The 23573-nt window shown below is 32.2% G+C and overlaps 1 protein-coding gene across 5 annotated transcripts; it reads right to left on the bottom strand.

Moving 5' to 3' along the window:
- Nucleotides 1-252: 252 nt before the first annotated feature.
- On the bottom strand, nucleotides 253-23492 carry LOC146537570 (protein FAM135A). 5 transcript variants are annotated; one of them, XM_085187560.1, is made up of 17 exons: nucleotides 23352-23492; nucleotides 12478-12695; nucleotides 11201-11447; nucleotides 10646-10675; nucleotides 9998-10141; nucleotides 9593-9764; nucleotides 9299-9459; nucleotides 9013-9219; nucleotides 7879-7949; nucleotides 4850-7791; nucleotides 4651-4777; nucleotides 4450-4569; nucleotides 4159-4347; nucleotides 3831-3996; nucleotides 3549-3757; nucleotides 3076-3323; nucleotides 253-2650 (listed from the first exon to the last, which is right to left on the bottom strand). In XM_085187560.1, the coding sequence occupies exons 1-17, from the start codon at nucleotides 23426-23428 to the stop codon at nucleotides 2462-2464; spliced, it is 5517 nt and encodes a 1838-aa protein (XP_085043686.1). In that variant the 5' UTR covers nucleotides 23429-23492; the 3' UTR covers nucleotides 253-2461. The 5 variants fall into 5 exon arrangements, with proteins under 5 accessions (XP_085043686.1, XP_085043687.1, XP_085043690.1 ...); XM_085187561.1 differs by having other exon boundaries at nucleotides 4651-4762; XM_085187564.1 differs by lacking the exon at nucleotides 4450-4569.
- Between the last annotated feature and the right edge of the window lie 81 nt (nucleotides 23493-23573).

Below are 23573 nucleotides of genomic sequence, written 5' to 3'. Positions count from 1 at the left end.
GAATAATGTCGTTTAAATTTTGATAGAATATTGTTGAAATAATTCTTATTGCTTCGTTTTGTGTGGCAAGCTTTTAGTACAGCCGTCTTAAATTGTTTTCAAAGTTTCATAGATCGTTCACGCCAGGAATAGTTTGAAAGTGTACATGTCTAATGCTGACCAAAGCGACGACGTTTAGTCTTTGTAGTATTTTTTAGCTTCTTCGATTTCAATTGACAAAAAAATCACAGGAAAATAAAGAAACGACATAAAAATGTTTTTCTTTCGAGATTTCGGGCATTATTTATTTTATTATAAGTGTATAACATCGACACATATCCATTTAACATACGAATGTTTTTACAAATAAAAATTTGTTCTGTTATTTACAATGTCATTTTGTTTTCGATACATCTACTAGGTATATTAGATTACTTTATTTTTAAAAGCAATGCCCATGAGCAACCAATTTAGGTATTACTCTCTAATATAATATGTTATAATATATCGTATAACAACAACATTATCAAGAAAATAATATTATTGATGATGACGTGTACGATTAGTTAATTTTAAAATTAAAAAGTCTTTTTTGATCACGTTGTTGTCACACTATTCTAAAAAGAAATTAAAATAAAGACTAGAATTTCTAAGCCCCTGTATAAAATGTCTCCTACAGATTAATAAATAGAGAAAAGTGGACAGAGCAAGACATTAATAACAGTTTTTATCAAATCATGACTATAAATGAATCTATTAAACTTATTAATACCGTATATTTTTAAAGATCAGTCTAACATTCGATAATTTACAACTTTTACTCTAATTTTTAATTACTGCATTAAGGCTGCGGCCTGTCCTTATATTGTAATAAGGCCCTGTCGGATCATTCACTTAATTAATGTTCAAAGTATATTATTATTTCAGAAAATTAATTTATAAAAGTGCATATAAATCCAAAAATTGTAAAAACTTAATCCAGCCATATCGAACTCAGTGTCCACTTGAGAATAAATTGTGATTTCATGGTGATATTTTGTTATAATACAGTACCTGTGTACATCGCGTTAGTGTGGCTGTTATTAAAATACTACTAAATACGTAAAAATGTTGTTAAAAAAAGATATACAATTTATAGATAAAATTCTATAAATATAAATGTCATCTTGTCGCCATATTAGTTTTTTTATAGTTTAACATTGTTATCATATGTGTAATATTTATTTCACTTGGATCTAAGACAAAATTATTTATATCTTCATGTAGATAAATTAAGATGTGTTTGTGATATAAATTGATATTTTTTTTGTTTTTATTTGTATGATAAAAACGAAATATAATTTTAATTTTGTGAAAAAAAAGTGAAATTCAAATTAAAAAAGTGGAGGTCACTATTGAAACATGATGAATTGTAATAGCACAAAAAAAAGAACTATGGGCTTAGCATTCCAAAAGCACAAATAAAATTCGTATGTTTGTTTCAGTGATCATATACAACAATTAATAAAATCCTAATACAGATAACATCTACATACTCTACACTTGCTAATTCGAAAGTCTTAATAATTTGGTGTAAAGATCCATCTTAACCTAGTATAATTAAAAATTGAAATTTTTAAGAAATTTATACGCTGCTTTTTATCACACATTTTCATGTAAAATTAATCATGTGTAAGTAAGTAAATCTTTCATTAAAGGAGATAAGTTTAATTTCATTCATTGCCAACATTATTTAAAATTTGCGATAGTTTATAATGTGCATTGTAATATTAATGTGAAAACACCTGATAATATAAGAGAGAGAGAACGAGCGATGACCAGATAAGGTGCTATACTCCGAATAAATTGTGTAAACTTATATTATTTGCCTTTCTTACAATAAATGCCAGAGAAATGCGTAAGCTATGTTTTTGATATAATCCATTTTGACTAGGTAATAGCATTCCATTTAATGAAAACCTAATATTTATTTATTTTAATCTTATTTATTTAATCACATACATTTTTCCAATATACTTTATCTATATTACAAAAAAAATATATACTTAATCACACGTTTCTGCGAGTTTCAGTATGAAACTAAAGTCTTTTGGAGTAAATATTATAAAAAAGGAAAGGAATAGACAGGTCCGATTGCAGTTCGGTCGTGTTTAGTTGTTTTAGGTTTAATGGTGTAGTATAACACAGAAGTAATTCTGCAATATCAATTCGCGTTAAAGTGCTTCTATGAAAGCTTAAGGCATGTGAGGGCACGTGACATCACACGAGCTTTAGTGCTCGTATTTTGATCTAATTTGTTTAGAATTAAAGAAATTTAATGAAATCTAAGTTTTTAGTTGAAAATAATGAAGCGCAGAGACGATGAGGAACTATTGAATTAAAAGAAACTAATACCATGTAATGTATTGCGCGGTCCACATTCATATAGATGCAATGTCTTAATACGGGTGCACGTACACATATGTGTTATCTAAATTTATTTTTATCGGAAGTATTTCAACGCTGAGACGAGCAGAAACTTTTCTATGAACAGATCAGAGTCCAATGCAGCGATATGAGCTGCTCGGCCAACTAACGCGCTAGCGGTGTGTGGCAGGGCGTGTTGCACATCGTACCGGACCACCGATACCGAAGAAGCTCGAGCCGCCAGTGGTGACACCATATTATGCACCTGCAAACGTCGAAACGTAGTTAAATCACTGTGTATTAATAATATTAATAGAAACTTTTTTGTGTAAACTTCAAAAAGTATTCATAAAAGTTTAATCCATTATTATAAAATATTTATAAACATAATTACAACCATAAATAAAATACATGAATCGGTTAATAACTAAAACAGCGATTTCTTCTTGGCAACCTTCAGATTAATTATTGGAAAACACAAAGTAAGATTTTTTTTTAATTATGTAAGTACTTTATCTATGATATCAAATATATACACAGAATACATTTTTTTAGCTTCACACTTTTCCCGCATATAGCAGGATAGGCAGAGATAACCTAGTATCAAAATTCAGTTTCCCGCTTTCCACCGGATCCACAACTTCCTCTAATAAGTAAGAATGATTATATAATATTTAACATTTTTTTTACCATTTCTCTATAAGCTTGTCCTAACAACGATGTGTCCTTAGCGGCAGCTTTGCAGAGCTCTAATCTTGCAGAATGTAATGGAACGTATCGGTCTTGCCCAGAACCGCAAAGTAGAATATGCTTGAATTGATGCAGCTGACTTCGTTCACTTAACCGATAGAGAAATGATCTCCGTGGATCAGCTGCATCGCGAAGAGACAGTTGTAATAAGGAACCAGACTTTTTCCATTTTTGCATAAACCACATTCCTGTAAATATGAGAATTACGCATATTTTAAATGTTATTGTCGTAATTTATGCTCTTTTTATTACAGATTTTTTTATAACCCCCCACGTAAACAGAGGAGTTTTATACGTTTGACGTGGCTGTGTTTTTTATTATTTTTATCTTATTCAGTTAAAGATATGTGATACGCATCTTAAATAACATACAATGCTACAAACACAATTAGCAACCTGTAATATTTGCTTACCTGCATTTACAAGACCGCTGGAGTTATAGAGCGTTCCCAAATGTGGTCCACTAAGTGACAAGAACGTGTGTAATTTCCCCAGGAATGGTTTCATTTGTGGTCTAGCTAAAGCGGATCTAATAATAATAGTGCCCAAGGAATGTCCTACAAAACTAATTCTGGCTGGTTCGCTTGAATTTTGTATGTGCGTCATAATTTCTTGAACCAACCTGCAAAAGAATCGTATTAATATTTAAAGTATAAGTCAAAAAATATAATAAAAATTAAAAATTAAATACCTACCGATCGGTCATGGTATCAAAATCGGAAAAGGTATCTCCTTGATTTCTTTCTGACATAAGAAAGTCTAGTCGAGCTCCGGGTAAGCCTAATTCTAAATAAGTTTTTACTAATCGTAAATCTGCTGCGTTGCCGTCTAGTCCATGGACGCATATGATGAGATGTAATCCTAAAATAAAAAAAATGTGTACATCTAAGTATATCTAAAATCTTTTTGGTTATTTCTTATTACCATGATATAATTCTAACATATATATATATATATATATATATATATATATATATATATATATATATTTTTATCAGTTTTATTATCAAATATGATACACACCTTCTGGATTAAACATCCTATATTCATCGCTTATATGGAAATATGGCAAGGAGTTTTCTACGGGTGGGAAGTCAGAATATATAGCTCCTGGATACTTGACACTTTGTCTAAATTCTTCTCTACATTTCACAAACAATCGTTCTGACTCTGCCAATCCAAATATGCTGACGAGGTTACTTTGTCGTTGTTCTGAAAGACGACAATATAATATATAGGAACTTATAATTTTAAACAACATAATTAAATACTGGCTGTCTGTAGTAAAGCAGGTCAACGACCTTCCTATATTACCATTTTCACTTCTGCTAGCTAGTTCTCCAGTGCTTTGGCTTTTATTAAGCGTGCTGGCCGACGTTCCTGTATTGGCATTCATGGACTGATGAGGTCTTAATTTTCGTCTTTCTAATATTCCTGAACCAATATTTGATGGTTAGTTTTTCTAAGCATAAGCGTTAGTAAATAAAGACGGATGTAAAAAAAATATATAAGTACCTTCGCATACATGATAAAGTGGATTATCCAGCTGTAATGTGGTAGGTTGTGCAGATTTCTTACTTTTAGAGGGCGTAGACGATTTACTACTTTGCCTGCTTAGATGTGGCGACTTTAAGGGAGGATCCTTAAAATTGAAAGCAAATGGTTATCTTTATATAGAAATTTACTCATAATTTAAATAATGATCATAGTATACCTTAAATTCGTCAGGTGGAGGGGGAGCATCTCTAAATTGTTGTGGGGGAGGTAGGTGTTCATAATCATTTTCACCGCTGAAATGACTTAAATCTATTTCTGATTTAGCCTTCCCTTGGTATTTTTGAGCTGATGACACAGGCCCTCCAGCAGTTTTGTGGCTTTTACACGATCGGTCAACTGTTAGACTTCGAATTTCTGCTGCTATTAACTTTTCAGTATATTCTATTCTATCTCTTAATTTAGTTTTATTCATAGTGTTTGATTTTGCTGGAAGGGGTTGTTGAGATTGGGGCTTAGGTGTTATTTCTTTTCTAATGTATGGATGTAAGTTATCGCTAACTGTCTGAGACTTTTTTACGCTTCCTTCATTTGGAGATTTATTGATTGAGCTGTAAGTCTTTCCTTGTATAGCACTAAAAGAATTGTGTCTCTGACTTGTCTTACTCATGTTTGATTCTGAATATTGCTGGAAGCAGCTTGCTGTACAAGTATCTGAATTGCAACCAGCATCAATTCCATTATTGTGCATCATTTTATTATATTCACATTGACTGTCCGTACAAATAGAGTCACTACAAATGGTACATTCTTCACAAATTTCCTTATCACAGCATTCTATTTTCTCAGTTGAGCTACTTTGAGTAGCTTTTACAGCTAATTTAAGTAGACGTTCACGTAATTGCTCGCCGTTGAGAACAGTTCTTTTAAATTCGCTTACCTTGTCACCTTCTCTTTTTCGAGTTTCAGCATTATCATCATATTTTTTACTAGGTATTTTAGGAACAGTACTAGTACTCGGTGCAGAATAATTTGGATTTAATTGGCAACTGCCATTATCAGGAGAAGAAGGTCCTGAACTTCGCCCGCTTGAAACCCAACCACTTTGTTCACTTAAGCTCGATGTTGAACTTCTACTTCGTTTTTCTTCTTTATTTATAAAATTTTCAGGTGGTAAAATTTTAAAGTCTTTGTCGCCAATATCTAAAGGAGGAGACTCAAATGCTGGCGGTGGGGCTAAGTTAGGCAAAGACTCGGAACCAAACGCACTATTTAAATTAGGTTCATCAATAATGGATGCTGCACTTCTGCAATGCCGTAATTCTGATCCGTGATCTAGGCTGTATGGAACACTTGTCGATGATTCAAGTCTTCTCAATTCAAAAGGTATACTTTCGTCACTGGAAGAAGATGCAGCTTCTGACATAAGTTGTGTCATTTTATCTGATGCTTTATGTTTTGTACGTTTCTCAGGCTTACCACTAGATCTACCGCTCTTTGGAGTAGTTCCTCCTGATTTCGGAGTAGCTCTACCAGATTTAGGAGTAGCTAGACCAGAACGTGGTGTAATGCCACCAGATTTCGGTGTAGCTTTTCCAGATTTTGGAGTAACCCTTCCTGACTTCGGTGTACTTCTATCCGATTTTGGTGTATGTCTATCGGATCTACTATCTCTAGATTTGATAGAATGATGACTGCTTAACGAATCCCGACTTGAATTCATTTTAATGGCTTCTTTACCATTTATATTAAGTTTGGATTCTTTAGATCGGCTTTTCTTATGTCTTACTGAAGGCAGAGTAGAATGAGGCGTAGATGGTGGCGTTTTTGAGTATGTTGACTTGGATGTTCCATCGCTACTCCTATCTAACGTCATAACAAAGCCACTGTCATCACTACTTTTACTAGATTTCTTTTGATAATTTTGTATTAAACTTCCAGTATTAAAATCATAACTCCAATCACCTTTTTGGAGATAATAATTTAATTCATGCCTTAATTGATTTCGAGCTGCTTCTATGTCCATTTGCTGATTATCAATATTTTGTTGGAACACATGAGTAGAATTGGATCTATGAACATGCTTATTAGAAACTAAATTACTTTGATCAGTCACTTGATTTTTCCCACTAACGGGTGGATAAGAATTACGAGGAGGCAACATAGGACGGGGTAAATTTACACTATAGCCTCTTTGAAATTCTAATGGATTACGAATATTCGCTGGTATGTTACCCTGATTACCGAAAGCGTAACCATAAATTTGGTTAGTATTCCCTTTCATGGTACTGTCATACTTGTACCCTACACTGTGAAATACTTCATTATTTATTCCATGGGTGCTAGAATTGCAAGGATTTTTATACTTTTCTCTAAATTCATTGATGTTTCTTCTATAATCCTCACCTTTTGATCCACATCGAGTCGTCGTATTGGTAGGATAAGCTGTAGTTGTGACACTTCTTGGTAGAGTTGTTGGTTTTGTTGGTTGAGATGATGTATACGTTTTTTGACAGTTGACTGATGTATTAGAACTATTCTTAACAGTTTTCGATAGAGTTTGTATACTTAAAGGTGTCATTTGTGAAACTCTCAGTTGGTCTAAGGATTTGCTATGTCTAGCTGGCAAAGTACTTACACCACTTGTGATTTCATGCTTTTGGTTAAAAACTTGATCAGTATCTGATCTATCTTTTCCTACTTGAGATACATTTATGTTACTTTTAGCAGCATTTATATCAAGCAATGTTGAGGCTGAGTATCTAGACAATTGTTGACCTTGTTGAATAGGACACGAAGAAAAAACATTGTTTGGTGGTAGTTGGATTTCACTAATCTGATTGTTTTGAACAATATATCGATTTCTGCCAGTTAGTTCTAGTTGTTTATTGTGAGGTTTATTCATTTCAACCACGCTTTGTTTCACAATCGTTCTTTTTGGTGATCCTCGAGCAGATTTTTGTGGTGCAAGTGTTAATGTCGCTTGCACCACACCTGCACCTGCTTTAGGAGTGTTAAATTGTGGTTCAAGCACATCTATCATTGCTTTAGGCAATGATAGAGTAACCCTCGATGCTTCAGAGGAGGGCCTCCTAGAATCAATTATTGACGTAACACTACAAGCGCAGTCCTCTCCAACAGGTTCCGAACACAAAAATGGATCTGAAACAAAATTTTTAATTATATTATAAATTTATATTAAAGTATATTATACACGTAATGCAGTTATATCAAAAAAATCCAACGTACCACTTCCAGCTTTGTTAGTATTTGAATTCAAAAATGAACGTCTCCTCGCAAATTCAGCGGTGTCTTGATATCTAAAATAAGTGCTAAGTAAAATTATTCTAAATAATATCTACAGATAAAAAGGATATTATTGTAATAGCTGAATTTTGTGAACCCGTAGTATGTTTATGTAATTTGGCACGACGACAATACAAATAAAAGAAAATATCGGAAAAGTGACAATTTATATATATATACTACTAGCGGACCCGGACGCGGCTACGCCTGCTTCAACTATAAGAATATTTATTAAATATATTCATGAAATTATTTTCAATTTTCAATAGAATTAGTAAGAAAATATAAGCTTAAATAATCGAAAAGAATAATAAACAGAGACGTATTAATAGAAAAAAATATCTGAGTTATTGAAATGAACCAACAAAAGGATTAAAAGTAACTAAAGGATAGGTATTCTTAATATTAGAAAAAGTACATAAAGTTTTCCGTGCTACCTAAATATCGACTCTAAGAAATAACTAAACATTTCTCTCTATTAAATAGATTTTAGCGGGCAATATCAAATAAAATAAGAAGAGAATCAAAGTGTAGTTTAAATTAATTATAAACAGCAAATAATTACATAAAAATTTACAATAGTTCGAAAATGTATGAAAATTTATAAAACCGTCAACGTCATCTGCCCGTTCGCGTCGGTCATACTTTGCCGCCCGTAGGCTAGGTCATTTGAAATCAGTGACATCTCCTTAATTATTTATGAGTATGTTATACAGTAAACTATAATTTCAATCTAGATAAAATGCTAAAAGTGACTATTCATTTTCATAAGGATGAATATCAAAATGTCGCGGTAACGGTTGCGTAGCGACGCGACGGTTATTATTAACATGGCAGAATAAATTGCATGTCAAATTAGAAAGTACTTTAAAATATATTAGTTTATATGTATAATGTAATGTTATATAGCCTATAGCACTTCTGAAGAATACAGCTTTCACACAAAACAAAAACATAGTAAATCGGACCAGCAGATCCAAAGATCTTAGGTAGGTAAGGTACCAATAAACCTATATATAGGAAAACTGTGGGAGTTATGCACCTAATAGTATTGTATTATTTGTCGAAGTGATTTACCTGTCTTCAAATATAATTGGCATTATGTGGGGGTCGCCATCAAGGGCGATACAATGTACAGGTAAAGGTGGCAAGAGGGCAAGGTAACGCGATCGTCTCGCCGTTTCTCCAACACTTTGATAAGACTGGTAGTTGCTGTCGTAGCAACCCGCTAGCGAATGTCTCGGATTGTCCAGCACGAAGAAACATTCAGAAAAGCGTTTAATTCTGAAATTAATTTGTGCAAAGTTATTAAGATTTAGTTTAGAATTTATTATTATTTTTATGACAAGTATACAATACTTACCGTAAAGCGTGATGCCTCGCAGCTAGAGCGTGGTGCACGTGGGGACGATCTGAAGTATGGTGTAGGAAGGCGCGCCAACGAAGCGTTACTTCTGCACATAATCTTGCTATATCGTGTGCTGCCCCCATTGCCCATTCTTCTTCTTCACCTGCTTCTGATTTCTAAAGAGAAATGTATATAATTAATACAAGTTTTATGGCACAATTAACAGTTTTGAGTATCTATATTCATTTTGCAAAATTAACAAATTCTTGCTTAAATATGAACAGATGCTTAAATTGCTTCATAACTTACCTTCCCTAGATCACTCAAATCTTTTATTCGCTGTGCAACTTCGCCCACGATAGAATTGGAAGACGATTCTTCGGGAGTAAGTAACACTCCAGTCGATCCACAAACTGTCAGAGCGCTCTGCAGCCCCTCCAATGATCCAAGTAGAATACCACAAACTTCAGCGTGAACTTGTCTGAAATAATTATTGAAAAATGTTTCTAAGTATAAGAAACTCTTGACCTGTCATTAATGACCGTCGTAATCCTCTACTTTTGTAGAGTTAACATAATCTAGAAAACATCTAGTTAAAAGTATATTTGATTGGACCAAAAACGTTTAGTAAACGTTCAGTAATTTTCCATAAACAGCACAATTAAATTTTAAAAAATATTTTATAAAGAAGAATTTATATAGTAATAACAATACCTGGCATGCGCTATTTTGCTGGAGTTCCCGCCGGCACATTTCCCGCTCGACCCAAACAAAATGTTCTCTAAGCTTCCTGAAGCGTTAAAGTTTGACCCTGCACTTTTCATCAATTTCCCCCACTGCTTGCTAGAGCGAGGTGTACTGCAATTAAACCAATATTTTTTTCATATTACGAGGAGCTGTTTTACTTAAATTATTTAAATCCCTTACTTTTCCGTAAACATTAGCCGCCTGTAATCAGGTACAATTTGAAATTATTCTGTGTTAAGTATAATATACAGAATATTATTATAATTAAAAAGATTATAGTTCTCTATGAGACATGCGATGTCTGGCATAATATTGACCATTTTCTACGAATGGGAATATTCTTGTACATTAATGGCTGACATTATCTACATTTTAGTATGCGAAAGATTAAAATTCTATTAAAATTACTAACATTCTTATATTTTTTTGTATTTCTACAAATATGGACTGAGGCGGATTAAAATAACTACGAAAAGTCAAAATATTAAAGTATTAAATATTAAAATACATCTATATAATTTCATAAAATATTCAAAAAGATACAATTAGAATTAGAAAAAAGTGTGTTTCATGGGTCGAAGTGGTATGGGTCGAACTCTAAAGTCTACTACTTACCAGCTCTGTACATAATGCATGATGCTCTTCCTAAATAAAGACATGTAACAAATGAATTTTGTTTTATCTGAGAAGAGAAGAGTATACGTCAAAGGTTACAAAAATATATGTCAAAAGAATACTTGAAAGGCGGGGAAGTTATTGTAGTAGAAATCCACTTTGCATTGTTCGCTACTGCAATATGAGACTCTTATATCACGCGCCAACTTCATAACACTATGGAGATACGTTTTGCGCGACATTACGGTTGAAGTGTTCATAAATATATTTAATAGAAAACTATAGAAAATATTATTATTTGTATTCAATAAAATTGAAGAATATAATTATGAAACATATGAAGGACCTAAGCTTTGTGCTTTATATCAATGTATTTTGTTTAAGCGGACATTTCTTATGATTTTAAACGATTTTTTCTTGCTATATTAAAAGTCTATCAATATTATTTCTTCAATCAACAATTATTTATAAGGAATATTTTATTTACATCCAAAAATTAATTAATTAATCAAATTTTCTAATATGTGTCATATTAGAAAATTTGATGTAACTTACTTGATATAGGGCTGATGTAGGGCAACTAAGCTGGCGTGGATAGTGACGGAGACTGCAGAGAGATGAAAGTAGTCGAACAGCACAGGCAAGTGATAATGTAAACCCTGCGAGGGTTGAAAGTGCAGTTTCAACACGCGGCACGAAACTGGTGATAACGTGCTTGATTGAGCTCCTTCGCTGCACCAAAGCTCTATGCCTAGACTCCATTCTGCCCTCTCTAAGGACTCCTTAAGGTTACGGCTATCAACTGTGGAATAAAAAGTAAAGGTGAATAACAGGATTAACTGTTGATATATTTTGATGATATGTTTTAAATTTATCTTTAGAAGATATAGGAGAAGTAACTACTAAGCATTCCATGGAACTACCGTGTGCATTCACTCGAATACTGAACTCTATTACTGCGTGCAAGTTACAAGTTTAAACCTCCTTTAAACCTAATAATTTCTTCTTAACTATCATACTTCTCATTCTTGTTATAATAATCTTTATTTTTAAATTGCCCATTTAAAAAAAAAAAATTACAGTTTTATTTTCTTTCAAGTACAGTCTTAAATAGTGCAGCATTTACCTCTCGTCTTATATAACTCTTGATACAAAAGTACCATCCTTATTCACGAAGTAGAAAATGCGCCTACTATTGAGATTTTTTTTCAACTTAGAAATTAGGACGTTTACTGCATATTAGGTCAACCTCTTGGCAGACTCCCAACGAAGCTATGAGTCGTCCTGGTTCTATCTTTCATTTTGGAAATACTGTGTATTTTCAACCTAGGCTTGTTTTTGTAGTGGTTATCTTATATGGGTGTAAATAGCTTATCATAACATAAATTGTTTTCCTAGTATCCAAAGCAATATGTTATTACTATAAGTTACTTATATTATTACACAGTATCTGAATAATTACTTATAATTTAACAATCATATTGTAAATTGATAGGACTTCTGTATTTTACAAATACTATACATTTAATTATATAATTATGAATAAGTTCAATAATATTTTTTTATTGTAATAAGTGATTATTTTGACAATCTACAACTTTATATTTAAATCAACTACGTATAAAACATTTTTATAAAGTGTGTACTAAATTTTCTTATATTAATTGTATTCTTGTAACGTCTAACGCAATATGTTCAATATAGGGACATATTATATGTTTTTATTAGGTTTTAATTATTTAACTTTTCAAAACATAAATATATGTGAATATAAAATACAATATATCGATTTTGTCATTACATATTATATAAAGAAACATTAATTTCCTTACCTAGCAGATGTGCCCTAAAATGCACGATATCTCGCAACGTGACTTCCTCATTTCTATACATAATTTGGAAGGCTCTAGAAGCAGCGAGGCCTCCGATGAGGGAAGCGTTAGCGGCGGGCCTGCCGGTCCTAGCGGCGCCATTGCCGCTCGACACTGTCGCCTCGATGTGGACTGGCACCTTGGGTGACACACGCAAACCCACGCGCACTTGATATAGTCTGTGGAAAGCAAAATTCTGAGTAAGTAAATTAATCCTTAAATTATTCTAATAAATTAGTAAAATTGACACTACTGAGGCCTTTTCATTTCCCCGATTGGGGATCGAACCCACAAACAGTCGCGTTTACAGTCACGCTTGTGCCCCTGCGCCACAACCGGCCTCAAATGCCTTCAGAATTCGACGGAAAGTAGAGAACGGAGTGTCTTAACACGAGGTTCCCTTTGCCTACCCTGCTGTGTGCGGGATACAGCGTGAAACTGATTTATTTATTTATATAAATTACTCGGTGTTGAGTTCCGTCACTTAACACGCAATGGCTCCCTCTACCAATCCTGCTACTTGCGGGATACAGCGTGAAAAAATAATCTTATACTGATAGTAGGCGCCTAAAAATTTAATACACCTGTTAAGAGCTATGTTGTAACCTTGTAAAGTTGCCAAACTAACAGCGGCTAATTTTACTATAAGGGTCAGTTAATAAAATTGTGTTCTATCGAGTTATAAATTATTGAATCGTATTATTATTTGGACGATGTAGTGAATTATATGTTTTATTTTAATGAAACAGCTAAGGGACAATTTTGCATTAATTTAATTTTTGTTTCAAAATTAAATTTGTTTGTTTTCACATATTTATAAATTAATAACTTGAAATTTTATATAATTATTTTTTATTAAATATTACAGATATTACAGAAAAGCTACATGTTAGAGCTTTTACAAACACAGTTAACATTTATTGATATTTTTACTTTATTTAAATAAAATAATAGATGAGTGCGACCACGGCGGCGTTCTAAATATATATATGAGATGCCACACGCGGCTTGTCATTCGATCACATCATCACATTGTCTATATATTAAATCAAAGTTGTATTAAAACCAGCTTAACTTTTTAAAAAATAGCAATTAAACCTAGTATTAGTAGTGCTATTAGTTTATTTAAAATATTTATATTTCGTATAAATATAAATTTTGAAAAAAGAGATGCAGTATTTTAGTAGCTTTAGTGACATTAAAATGTTTGTCTATATAAAAGGCACTTTTGAATTAGGTCGTAGAACCAAAATTAGATCGTTTTCGATGCGAGTGAATTAAGCATTGGGTGACGCAGGGATTTTCAAAAAAATTATAGGAACGTAAAAGAACGCGTTTTTAATTGTATAAATCCATATAAACAAAGTTGGGGGCAACGACTAGTACGTACATAACATATATTTTGTAAAAAGGTATGCTCTTTTCATGTAACCTGTTTAAATAAGTAACACGCTGTTCTGTTCAGTATTCAACCGACCCTCTTCCTATTCCAAATGGAAAAACATAAACGTACGAGTTAATTTTTAAACAAAGCCTAAATAACGGCAGTACGAGAACATATCTCGGATTGCTTCGTGTGATTCTTTACACGAAAATGCCGGAATACTCTAAAAATATTTTATTTCAGTGAAGATTGAAAATCTGAAAAATAAAAAAAAAAAATTGGCTATACTGGGTACTTTATATAAAAGCAAATTATATACAAACGTATATGTTATGTGTTCACAATAAGATATAGCTTGAAATATTATAATAATAGTAACTACATACGCCAGTTTTGTCGCAACGGTACAAGCGTGAGTGTAAAATCGACTGGTTCTGGGTTCGATCCCCACTCGAAGAAATGAATTTATATTTTCATTTCTTCGCTCTGGTGTCGAGGCAAAGCGCGGCGTTCAGATCCGCCACTCAACACGCAAAGCCTCCAGAAGTCGGAGTCAAGTAGTGGGGAACGGAGTGTATTAACACTTAGGTTCTCTCTGCTTATCCTGTTGTGTGCGGGATACAGCGTGAAGCTGATTTAATTTTTTGACTACTCTAATCATTCCAATCATAATTTATTAATCATAGTAATAAGGAAATAAAAACATCTAATATATCATCATAATAAAACAAAATTAGGAATGTTTACGGCCATACCTAACATACCGAAAATGCATGGCACCGTATGGCTCTGGCATCGATACAATCACAGCTAAATTACTTCCGGGACAGACCTTTGAGTGTATGTCAATAATCTATAATGAAGGGTAATTGCTTATGTTGCTATCGATCTACTTGTTATATTTATTAAGTAAATATATTATATTTTACTATTTTACAATCACTTCAATATGTTAGTAAACAATAATAATACACTTCTATTTACAAAGTAAAGATATAATCTTAACAAGATACAATTATATTTATATAAAATTCGTATAAACATAGAATATCCTGGATTAGTACCCAAACCCATAGCTTTAAGAATTCGTTCAAAAGCTCTAGCCAATGAAATTATAAACAAAAAAACTAAATGTATCCAAAGCTTAAAGCTACGAGACAGTTTTGGATCGTTAACCGGATCAAGGCCTGCTCTGTTCAAAAGTTTTAGTTAAATATATTAAGTATCTATATATAAAATAATACGAAAATACAGTTAATATAAGCACAGTTTGTTAATTTATTTAAATAAAAATATTTTTATGTCAAAACTGCCAGTTACTAAAAGTGTAATATTTGGGGATGCCAATAAAAATTCATAAATCCGCTAGCATCCTTATGTCTACAAATCATCAAACGTGTGTTCAGTGGCGCGGTTATTGACAGATGGAAACAAAATGGCCGTATTTTATATGCATAATATAATGTATTTAATTAAGTTATTTTTAAATATATACTCGTAGGTATATCCACTAATACCTGAAACTAATTATATCGCTGCTTTCTCAGAATTAATCACGTTATCTGAAAAACATTGTTTTTCCTAGAAAACAAAAGTAATTTATGAAGTTTAAGCACGACATAGAACTATATTATACCTAATATTTTCGTAATTTAGTAGATTTTCTGTGTTATTACTAGATTCTTAACATTTAGGCGAATATTTATAAACCGCTCTCAAATCTGAGCTCGATCTTGATAAGCTGTTTTTATTCATATATATGTATGAATGAAAACGGTATCTCAAGATTCATCTCAGATTTGATAGTGATTTATAAATACGGGCCATAGTTATTGTTCACATTTAGATTAATCAGCTTCAACTCGTACACAGCAGGTTAGGCAGAGAGAATCTAGTGTTAAGAAACTTCGAATTCTGGAGGCATTCCATGTTGAATGGCGGAACTTAACGCTGTGCTTTGTATCGACACCAGAAAGAGGACACGAAAATAGAATTTTAAATAAAGCATTTATCTATTTAAATTAATATTTTTTATTTCCTAGAATTGGGATAAAATCCACAACCAGTCGCGTTTACTCACAATAATAAAGTAAAAGAAGCCTGAATGCTGAAGCTGGTGTTTCATAATATGTACACGTGATCGAGTCGATATATTTTATGAAGCAGGAGTACGTTTACCTACATTATAGTTCACGGCTGTAGGTACATTGTTAACATCAGAGTTATGAATGCAAGCTTTTATTATACAACATGGAGGTTAATCATACATTTTCAATACGTAGTACGCTCGGCTACTTGCATTTGTTATAAGCATATCGAAATTTTTATTTCAGGTTGGAGTTTTTGCCTTATATTGAAGAATTCGAGGTGTCATGGCATTTGTAAGCGTGAATTCTTTAATTATTTTTTATTTTTTTGTTCTGGCAGTAGCCAGAAGCCCATTGTTGATTTACACCATTATGTCTAATCACCGAGGACGCAAAAGATCGTGCAAAGTGGAGTCTGTTGAGTAGGAAGGCAGACCCTGGTAATAGCCGGGATTAATGCCAGGAAGAAGAAGACTGCCAAGCCCAAAAAAATAACTAAGTTCTAAGGTCATTTATTATACATACATATATTCATCATTTCATCTATCTTAAAAGGATCCGTATAGCTCCATTTTCCTCTTTCTCGATAAAATCTTTGAATAACTCCACTGCTCTCACTAGAGAATATACTTTCATTTAAGGTTAATGCACGCTTTTGTGTAGTTTATTGTATTTGAATACGATAAATTAAATAATTAGTGTAAGTTTAAATCTGCAATGCTTATTTTTATTATAAATACTAGCGACCCCCTTGCGGCTTCGCCCGCTTTTACTACTGGATTATTCATATAATGTATGTTTGCAAAGCACTTAAGATAATGTGAAAATTAATTAAACCCTAATGCAACCCTCATTTTCGTAGTTTCAATAAGGATTTTCTAATTGTTTTACACAGCAAGGATTTTTTAGTAGGTACCGTAATTTTAAATCATCGCATCTAAATCTTCGTTGCTATAGAGGCAGGCGGGTTTTTTTTTCGAGCTTGTGGTTATTACTGAAGAGGATATTCTGTCCCTGATGAAAAGCAAGCACTACGTGGCTGCCTGTGATGAAAATTAAATAGAATGCATCAGTCGGGAATCGAACCCGGGCCGCCCGCGTGGCAGGCGAGCATTCTACCACTGAACCACCGATGTGTGTGAGGCAGGCGGGCGCGGCGGATGCATGGCGAGTAGCGAGCCGTTTCGCAGCAAGGATTTTTTGATATTGTAACAACTTCTAAAGTACTTATTAAAATGAAAAACAGTAAAAGACAGTTTTGATCTACATTAAATGGCCAACGTAACTAATATACTTATTTATATGCTGAGAGTAAGGGATAAGTGAAACTTGAGTAACATACAGCTGATGTGTGAACGGCGGGATGTGTCAACAATTAAGTACGTTTTTCTGTAAAATTTTTCGCAATTTCGAAATAGTGTAAAAAGCAAATTTTATCTTCATTTAACGCAGAAAATTAATAAAGTATTTTAAAGGATAAGGATTAATACCATTATGGAAAAATATGACTCATAATAAAAAATATATTGAAATTATTATTTTTAGACAGAAAAATGACCACTACACGTTATTCTTAAAAGATATGAATATGCCGTTGCGGACTTTTTTGTAGATCTAATTAAGAGGGACAATACTCCAGTACATTATTTTCATGTAGTACTTACCATTAAAGCAGCGCATGCGCGAAAGTGTCTTGACGGGTAGGACTTTATACATATTTATCGTATTTATGTTAATTTACATAAGAATGTACAAATAATAAACTATATATAAACCTTCTACAAAAAATACTCGACCTAATGGTGAAAACCGCATCAAAATCCGTTGGGTGGTTTAGAAGAAGAAGAGTACGTAAGTAGAGTGTAGTAGAAACAACAGACAGACACTAAAAGCGACTTTGTTTTATAAGATATAGGATAAGTATCGATATTGTTAAATATGTAAACATGCATAAATAGTATCTCCAAAATTATAACATTTTATAGGTAAGTTCAAACGTATACTATATTTTTAGAAGCCAAGAAACAATTACGAAAGTCAGTCGAAAAAATAAATAAGCATCGACTCGATTGAAAAGTTTATTTCTGAAAGAAAAATTTTTTTTATAGAAAATTAATTTCTTAAGGATAAACTTAGCTAATTTTTTTAAAAATATGTGCGTCCTATGATAACTATTATATCTTCTTTCTCAACTTCCCTCCACATGTCTAGAGATTTGAGTCACTTATTTATGTCTACATAAAAACACAAGAAAAGAGTAAAGATTTTAAAAACTAGGCACCATTTTATATAAAAGTAATTATAAAAGTTCTAATATAAAACGACGCAAAATCAATAAACGAGTTCTGCGTGACTTAATGAAAGTACTAGCCTACTGCCTACCTACATCCTATATGTACTGCTCCCCTTATTTGTCATAGGAATTAGGATAGGAAATGAATAAGGGTTGTGCGTCATATAACATTTTTATATGACATGTTTGTTTAAAATAGTGCCATATTTGTTTAAAATATTAATTACTTTGATGTTTGTAATAAAATAAATAATTACTATTATCTATATACAAAGGGTTATATATATATATAGAGTTTGTCTATATACTCTTTTTTGCGGCATATACTTGCGGTTGTCATTATATTCTTTCTTAGCACCGCAATGACGTCGAAGACTTACTTATAATAATTAAAACATAGGCACGTGTGACGTAACGTGCAGTTACACTTTTAATTTTATATTACGGCGGGTACGGGTGCACTCTACAATGTCAGTTTAAATTAACAATTTTTTTTACTCTTATTTTTTTGTCTAAAACTATATATAATAGAGTTATTTTGTTATAAATACTGAAGTAAAATAGATGTTTAAATTTATTTATATAAACATTTAAATAGTTTACCCAACTCTATACCCCAAAATAGGTTTTTTACTTACTAGAATTGCTAAGTTTATACTTCTTTTTTTCAGCTTCATGCTGTGCTTAGTATTAAAACATTCCACTCCCCGAGTGGCGGAACCCAACGCCGCGCGTTGCCTCGACACAAATAATAAATAAACGATCCATTAATAGTCGTAAATGTTTCTTTCTTTATCTTTTTCTTCTTCTTTTAATTCTTTTTCTTAGACAGCTTGTGATTGTCCTATCATGACAAAACACTTATTGTTAGGTATCTCGAGGTGAACCCATAGTAACTTTAATTTTAATAAATGATTTTTTTTTCTAATATATTCTCCTAAAATATTTCGATTTTTCATTTTATGAATTTAAGTTATAACGCTAGGAACGGTGGTGATGCAATTATATTTAATAAATACAATTTGTTGAGGATCGACACGTGGAGCCACGTGCAAATTGAATTTGAGTTTGTTAAATCTTTAAAAATATATTTAAAAAGTAATCCTTGTTTTTTTATAACGAAATTTGCAGTGTCGTGTCAAAAATAGGTTTGAAAAAGAGCTTTCATATCGCATTTTTATTTTTAATTAAATACATGATTTCAAGTAACGGTGTTTATTTTGTGCAAGACTATGATCGTAACATTTAATCTACTATTAATAATGATAATACTTTATTGTGCTAATAAGAAAAAAGTAGGGGAAAACCGGGAAACTTGCCCAGATGGGAGAGTTGAATCCATCTTTCGAAATTATGCTTAAATTTCACGTGAACGAAACGTCAAAGCAATCATGGGTCACATGCAAGAGGCCAATAACATGTGTGCCATAATTTTTCATCACGGTAATATCTTTTGCCAAATGGAATGTAAAACGTGTTTTTGTTGCTGAGAAGTACTTTTTTTTATCTATATATTTAATCTATTTTGTATATAATATTCATATGTCAAAATAAAACACCCAAATTTCACGTCAGTCAGCCCTGTTCACCCCCGCAGGCCAATCTATTCCCAGTTTCCGGGCCACGTTCAAAGTGAGTCACCGTCAATGGAGCCATTTCACTAATAGCTCGTCGTTGTAACCAGTGCGGAAACATCTTGTTTTATGTACCTACTCGTAGATTTACTTAATTAAATAACTGCAATGTGCCTAGATAATGTCAATGCTAATTAGACCAGTCTTATTTTTATATATATCTAATATATATATATATATATATATATATATATATATATATATATATATATATATATATATATATTAATTGTATTGTTTGTAATCTATCTATAATTGGTGAATTGGACAACGCGGTGACAGTGGGTTTGATTCCCACTCGTTGAAGTGGTTATATTTATATAGTCCTTTTCAATGTTCTGTTGCGCTACTAAATATGCAATATCTCTAATAAATGAAGAGCAAAAAGGAATATAATGTAATAATGTAACCTCATTGCTTATATCTACTGGTTAGTATTATTTTCGTTATTAATAAATTTGTTATATCGAAAATATATATTTGCAAGATTTTTATCTGTTTGTACGTCGGGGCTGAAAGTAGAAACTACTGAGAGTTCATTAGTTTCTACTTTTTTTATAATAGTTTATACAACTCTACATGCCAAAATAGGTTTTTAAATTACTAGAACTACTAACGGCACGAGTGTGTTAACAAAACTTTTGACTGTGACAGTTTTAATCAGTATAATTAAAAAAATATAACAATCATTAGTTGGGTTGTCATACTAACTCGATGGATAATAATAATAATAAATAGTTATAGTCAATAATAATAATAAGTAAGTCAATGATATAAGAATCTGATAATATATTCCAAAATATATTAGTTATTGCTCAAAGTATTTGTTATATTTTGAAATTGAAGAACTGTTTGACAAGTTATTGCTCGTAAAACACATTATTTTTCTTCACCCTAATATTCTTCTCGTAGCTCCGTAAAAGGGAAACCTGAAGGCTTGTCAGCTACCATCGGTAATTCCATTCATTGACATGAATAATTTATTTCACCAAATAAAATTGACGTTGTAAGTATCTAGGTAGGCTCTTACTGCGGTAGTGTTAAGATTTTCTAGTTAGCTTTTAATTTCTTAATTCTTAAATAGGATTTTTCGTGAAATCTAACAAAAATCACTTACACACACACAGAAAGAGTCCATAATTGCTATTAAAACAATTATTTCATATTGTCCCCCTTTAAGTCCGAAAATTGGAACATGGGTTTCAAAAAAATAGGTTTCTAGTTCCTATAATTGATTTGATTAGCTAGCAAATGAATTCAACCGAAACGTTGCTTCACCCCGTCAAAACTTATTGTCATTACAGCCAAATTGTATAACATTTAAAAAAAAATTGTAAGCAATAAGTTCTATAATCTGATCTGTAGAAGTAGAAGCTAGAATAGCTTCTACATCAGAACAATACAAAGGTATAAATATTACTGTAAAGTTTCATCCAAATGCGTTCAGCAGTTTTTGGGTGAAAGTGAAACAAACATCCATTCTCATAAATGTTCTCATTTATAATATTACCTAGTAATATAAGATTATTCTACTCAGATTCTCAGAACGTCACTAATTGGTGCTAGGTATTTGCGCCTCAAAGAATATATAAACCTTTGAACGTACTGCTTATTTTCTCGATGAGTTTAATTGTTGAACCACCTAATTATGGCGGAGCTTTCTAATTATGGCTCGGAATGATAATTGACGAAATATTTTTATTTAAATTACAGATGTCTTTAGGAAAATGGAGAGACATCGACTTTTTCCTACCTTTTTCGGGAATTTAATGATTTGTGTGTCAGTGTTTTATTATAAATATACAGACACACCTACATACAGTCATTTGAGAACATTATAAAAAAAATCACGTTGTTGTTTTGATTGTTTTACTTAAACGACTGAAATTAAATACGTGAGAAATTTCTCAAAAAGTATAATTATACAATATATATAAAATGCTACAATGAGATTTACACATTGACGTACGCATAATATAGAACTATAAAGAATACATTCTAATTATTATGGGAGTTTTTCCAATATTATATGTCAATTTGATGAATATAATATATATTATAGATACAATAGTTCAAACGTTATCATTACACTAGAACTTACTACATTGCAATATAAACTTTCATGATAATACCAATTATGTTAAAGATCTTAGCGAGCTCTCTTTAAAACTAATCTTCTATAAACTGAACGTCCCCTGTGGATACGTCTAACAAGTTACGGCAGTTGATGTCATAACGTTTTAACTGTTGAGAACGTTGCAACTTGGGGGCAAATATTAGATAAAGATATAAAGATTTATGTTTCATTTGAATTTAATTGGAAATTAAATGTAAAAGTATAATAATAATGTCGTTAATATAATTAATATAGAGAAATAGTAAATAGTCTTTACTGAAATTGTAGAGTAAGACATGAAAGTATTTCGTTCTTTGCATTATGAGCGAATAAAATGAAGTTAATTGTTATGTTATTTAAAGATCGATATTCTTACGAGCAGTAGATGGTAATGTAATTTTAATATTAGTGAAAACATTTATAAAAGAAAAATTGTTTTATAAAGTATCAATGGAAAAGCAACAAAACAAATCGAATTATTTAAAAGTCTATACGACTTTCCAAGATTAAAATGTTGATACTCTCTCCCTGTGTGTATCGACAGATTTTTAGTAATTTATATTCTGTAGTAACGTGATACTTTTCCTCGTACATTTTCTGGCTTATAGAAAGAGGGTGATGTTAATTGTACTGAATATTAGAAAAATAATGTATTTTAAACTAGATTTAGAATTAATTGTATTTCTTACTTTTTTAATTTCTTGCCTTTTATTTACTATGCTGTTTTGTACTTTACGTTTCATTATGTAACCTCTAACTAGGTTAATATATCTTATCTGTCACTAGGTTTATCGCGTATTACTGCGATCTTAGGTTATTTTACATGTAGACTCTTTGATTGCTTTATTTGAATACATTAATTGAAAATATATCCATTATATACAGGGGAGTATCTCTTTTAGTTGTTCAAGAACAGACATATTATAGAAATAAAATATCGATCATATATTATAAGTAATTTTGTCTTTTTATGTAAGTGTGTTATCTAGATAACACATTCCTCTCTATGTGACATGGCCTAGCATGTAAATTTATATAAGAAACAGTATATTTTCTACAAATTAATAAGACCGTAATAATAACGCACCATCTTGTTGTGTTAGAACACAATATTTTGTTTGAAAATACATATATCGTAGTAGACCTTCATATAGTTTCTACTGTAATATCTTATTTAAACACGAGTATATTTAATATTTAACATCACTGCAACGTGTAGAGCACGTACGTCATAGAGCAACGCCACATATAGCACAGCTACATGTAGTGTAGCGCACACCGTCCAGCTGATAGTGACAAGCGAGCGACACACGCAACTCACCCTCTCTGAAAGAGATCGACATTGTAGAACTTGTAAAGTTCGACGGAGAACTCGAAGGTGGCCTGCAGGTCGGTCATGGCTGGAGTGGGTCGGCGCGGGCGCGGGCGGCGCGGCGCGCCATGCCGCGGCCGCTAGCAGGCCGGCGCCGGCCGGGGCCCCGCGGGGCTGGCGGCGCTCATCGCCGCTGCATGCACGCACTGCACGGACACGAGACCACACCCC

This window comes from Heliconius melpomene, chromosome 7 (genome assembly GCF_056956725.1).
Source record: "Heliconius melpomene rosina isolate 202511_hmr_F chromosome 7, ASM5695672v1, whole genome shotgun sequence".
Classification (NCBI taxonomy): domain Eukaryota; kingdom Metazoa; phylum Arthropoda; class Insecta; order Lepidoptera; family Nymphalidae; genus Heliconius; species Heliconius melpomene.
The sequence above is the reverse complement of the archived record's forward strand: the minus strand, read 5'-3'. Positions and strand labels throughout refer to the sequence as shown.

Bases quoted from the DNA above. Each gene is read 5' to 3' on its own strand.
- LOC146537570 (XM_085187560.1), bottom strand. From the start codon at position 23,428: ATGACCGACCTGCAGGCCACCTTCGAGTTCTCCGTCGAACTTTACAAG. The intron at 7,792-7,878 runs GTACGTTGGATT...ATTTTGTTTCAG, and splicing joins TACTAACAAAGCTGGAAGTG to ATCCATTTTTGTGTTCGGAA. The intron at 3,758-3,830 runs GTAGGTATTTAA...ATTCTTTTGCAG, and splicing joins TTTGATACCATGACCGATCG to GTTGGTTCAAGAAATTATGA.